Here is a 4,445-nt window from a genome sequence, read left to right on the forward strand (position 1 = left end):
AGGAGATCTGACACCCACTTCTGGGCTCCGGGGGCTCCTGCACTCATGTGCATATACATGTAGACCCACAAACGTACATAATTAAAGATAAAATAAACCTCAGGTAAATCTCACAAAAAGATTCCTTTCCAGAAGCTATAATTCCAGGGCTCTGGAGGCTGAGGTAGGAGGACCACCATGAATCTGAGACCGGTCTAGGCTACACAGTGAATTCCGAATTAGACTGGGTAAAAGATGACCTTGGTAAGCACGGTAATAAATGCCTTTAATCCCAGCTCTCGGGAGACAGAGGCAGGCAGATCGTTTGTGAGTTTGAAGCCATCCAGAACTACACACAGAGTTCCAGTCCAGCCAAGGGCTACATAGTGAGACCCAGTCTCAGAAAACAAAACCAAGATTACCCTCCAGGTTTTAACAACTCTAATGTTACAAAACCAAGCGAGCTCTACCTTACCTGTGATGGACCAGGAAATGCTATGCATGTAGAGAAACCCATCTGGGATAAACCAAGAGATGCTTTATGTGAAATACTGGGTACCCGAGAAGTTAAAGGGAACACAGTGCACGTTTGGAGCCAGGGATGATAAGGATAATAATAGGTGTTGCTTATCTAGTGTTTACTGTGTCCTGGGCGTCATTTAAAACACCTTACAAACACAAGCTCTTTCGATCCTTACTATTATTATCCACATTTTGTAGATGAGGAAATCAAGGCCCAGAGAAATTAAGTAACTTGCCTGTGATGTCACAACCAGGATTGGTACTCTAGCCAGCTGTCTCAAGACTTGTTTATTATCCTCTGCAACAGAACCTGGGCTACCAGTACAAGAGAAGATGAGGAGGCTGCTTGGGTGTGGGCACCACACCATGAGGGAATGTGGGTTGTGAGCACCACGTCCTGTTTACCTGTGCGAGAAGTCAGACCCCTGAGTCAGAAGTCATGCAGGGCTGCTTCGTTTCAACCATCATACTGTGTGGGTGTCCGAGCCTGGATACTCTGGAAGGAAAAGATTCCCAGCATTCCTAAGGCCATGCTCCTGGAATCTAAGTCCCTTCTTAGGTGGAGATGTTAGCTGGAATTGAACCCTTTGATGGAGGGTGAAATTTAGGGAGCCTTACGAGAACCCAAGAGGTCATATATAAAAAAAAGAGAGGTGAGGGCAGCATGAATCCAAACATCCAGAAACCCAATTAAAGTTGGGCAGGACCAGTAGTAAACCAGGCATATGTAGCCTGTTTGTGGGAGGTTGAGAAAGAGTATGAGCATGTGACAAGTAGGCTAAGAGGGCCCTTGAGACTTGAGCCAGTGACTGTGTGCAAGAGGGGACCTGGGGATCTGCTCCACGTTTAATTATGGCGCCGGTGTTTTGCTGGGGGTGAGGAGTTCACCAAGGGGGCAGTGGGTGGTGCATGTCCCCCCCTCTCCTTCCCTCGGGCAGCTCTGGCATCGTGTGGGCATCCATCCCGCTTGCGCCCCCACTCAGTGCATTCCCAGCCTCGCGCCTCCACCGCCCCAACGCGTGCCACGGAAGGGAGCGGCCGATCTGGTGCGTGACGCCTCGAGGGTGGGGCCTCACTATTAAAAGGGGACCGAGGCGGCGGCGCCGGCCCCAGGCCCCAGCCCTGGCCCAAGGAGAGCCGCTTGTTCCGGCTCCTAGCCGCCGCGGGATCGACGTCCTCGGGTCCCAGCGGCCACCATGCAGCTTCTGATGAGGGTGCCTTCTCTTCCCGAGCGGGGTGAGCTGGACTGCAACATCTGCTACCGACCCTTCAACCTTGGGGCCCGCGCGCCCCGCCGCCTGCCCGGCACGGCGCGCGCCCGCTGCGGCCACACGCTGTGCACCGCCTGCCTGCGCGAGCTGGCGGCGCGGGGTGACGGCAGCCGCACGGCCGCGCGCGTGGTGCGCCTGCGCCGCGTTGTCACGTGCCCGTTCTGCCGCGCGCCCTCCCCGCTCCCGCGCGGCGGCGTCTCGGAGATCGCGCTGGACCTCGGCTTGTGGTCACGGCTGGAGGAGAAAGCGCGGGCTGAGCGCGAACGAGACCCGATGGGGAGCCTGGCCAAGGAAAGCGGAGACCACGGAGAGGACGACGACGGCGGCGGGGAAGACAAGAGCGAGAAGGGGGCGGGACCTACAAGTGCGGGTTGGCGCGCGGTTCGCCGAATCTTGGACAGGGTCCTGGCGCCGGCGCGCCGCTTGCGGCGTCCGTTGCCTAGCAATGGTGAGGGGCCGCCTAGGGAGGATGCTGGGCACCGAGCGCCCAAGAATGCTGGGTCAGGTTGCATCCTCATGCTGCCACTAATCCTTCTTCTTTCCCCCAGTGCTCTACTGTCCAGAGGTCAAGGACATTGCCCACATGACCCATTGCACGCTGTAACCGAAGAACCTGGGAGCTATGGCAGAGAAGGCCGGTGGGAGCAGCATCTTCTTCGGGCGCGCTCTAATACAAAGGGTTGATGTCAAGACCACCCTCTCTGATGCTGGAATTGGTACGTTCGTGATGGAGTCGAACAGAAAGTACCCTAGGTGGTGTCAATTTTGAGCGGCGGAGGCTCCTAGACTGCCAGCTTCACACTGTTCAGGATGGCAGTGGCCAAGGGATAATAAAAACAAAGTGTACCGTAATGTGGGAGGCTGTGGTGTAAGCAGCACATCCTGTTTTAGCAGTGATCAGTGGTTGGAAGTGTTTACTTTAAAAAAAAGACAGGACAGGGGATAAGCTAACGATGTCAATCTCACCTGTCTGGTTATGTGTGTGTGCTGGCATGCCATCTTCCCACTCTTGGTTCCTTGTTCTAGAAATTACTGTGTTGCCTCCCTGATTATGATTGGAAGCCTTGCATACACAGTCTCCCTTCAGCTTGATAAGGCAGGTACAAAAATGTCCAAGTGGCGTTTATATGAGGCCTTAATTAAAGCTTATCAAGGATGGGTGAGCCACTTGATAAAGGAATCAAAATTTAACCTTTATCTGTTATCTTTACAGACTCTGTAGCAATACTGAGGGAAAAAAAAAGATGCGCACATAATTTTAAGTTTGTGTCCCATAATGGGACATTGCTTATCATATGTGATTAGTTCTATTTTAAAGTCCTGTAAATATCTTACTATTATAGACTTAAAATCAAGACCAACAGTGTTGGTCTCACAGCTTGCTAGAAGTGCAGAATTTCAGGACCCCAGTCCACATTCCCTGACTACGTTTTCAGAATCCCAGGTGATGTAAGTTAAGAAGCACTGGTTTAGATCTTAGTCACTCCAGGATGTCATCATCACCTGTGGGTGGGACATTTAAAACACTGATGACACCCTGCTTTAAGGTTCTAAAGTGGCATTCTATTGTGGAAGAAAACATTCTTTTCTGAGCTAAAAATGTGAATTTACAATAGACCTCAGTTTTCAGAGGTCTTCAAGAGCTTTTTATTGACAATAATTTATCTATAAACCTGTTTAAAAAGTTTTGTCATTTTCCTGTCCTTAATTTCAGCTAAATGTCCTCTTTTGGAGTCTAGCATGCATCTGTTGTGATGTGCCTTATTGTCATATTTCTGTATATGTGCTGTCAAAGTGAATGTTGCATTTATTTTCCAATATTTTATGTTTTGAGTATTTCCAGAGTGTAAACTCCAAATGACTGTCTCTAGTGCCAATTGCAGTGTTAATGTATAATATGTACTCAAAAAATGTTTTGCTGAATTTATTTTTAATGTAAGTCTCAAGAATAAAGTATCTTGGCTCACTCAACCTGTGAAAAGCTGTTACTGACTAATACAAAGTGTTGTCCAGCAGTTGAAATCCTTCACAAGGGACACCTGACTGACCCCAGTTCTTTAAAACAAAATTTAAATAAGAACTTTCTGCTTCACAGTGGAATTGAACCTGTGGCACTGTAGTGACCTCTACTGACTCTTGGGGGAAGCAGTTTTCAGTGTTAGGCACCTCTTCCTCAGGAAGGCTGCTCTGCTCACCACTTAGCATTTGTGGCTTCAGGGGCCCTGCTGCTCACCACCTGTACACTGAGCTCATGGTGTGGCTGGTACTGGGAAAAGGTCTTATTTTGATTCCTGAATGGAGGCGGTGGTGGCTCACACCTTTAATCCCAGCACTTGGGAGGCAGAGGCAGATGGATCTGAGTTCCAGGCCAGCCAGGTCTACAAAGTAAGTTCCAGGACAGCCAGGAATACACAGAGGGACTCTGCCCGCCCTCCACCCCCCAGTAGTGATACTCCTTTGATTCTTGAATGGTTTAAGAGATCAAGGCCGGCCTTGGCTACAAAGGAAGTTCCAGAACAGCCAGGGATACCAAGAGAAACCCTGTCTCAACAGCCAAATAAAAAAGGGTGGGGTGGGGGTTAATAAGATGAAACAGTACAAAGCAATAATCTTTCTTACTGTCTTACCTCCATACAAGAATTCCCCCTCCCCAGGTAAAGACGACAGCGCACA

At 49.9% G+C, this 4,445-nt stretch overlaps 1 protein-coding gene across 1 annotated transcript; it reads left to right on the forward strand.

Moving 5' to 3' along the window:
* Positions 1-1,614: 1,614 nt before the first annotated feature.
* On the forward strand, positions 1,615-3,743 carry Rnf227 (ring finger protein 227). Its single transcript, XM_042282264.2, has 2 exons — positions 1,615-2,220; positions 2,321-3,743. Exons 1-2 carry the CDS (start codon positions 1,698-1,700, stop codon positions 2,374-2,376), a joined length of 579 nt encoding a protein of 192 aa, XP_042138198.2. The 5' UTR covers positions 1,615-1,697; the 3' UTR covers positions 2,377-3,743.
* Positions 3,744-4,445: the final 702 nt, after the last annotated feature.

Source organism: Peromyscus maniculatus, chromosome 8 (genome assembly GCF_049852395.1).
Source record: "Peromyscus maniculatus bairdii isolate BWxNUB_F1_BW_parent chromosome 8, HU_Pman_BW_mat_3.1, whole genome shotgun sequence".
NCBI classification, from domain to species: Eukaryota; Metazoa; Chordata; class Mammalia; order Rodentia; family Cricetidae; genus Peromyscus; species Peromyscus maniculatus.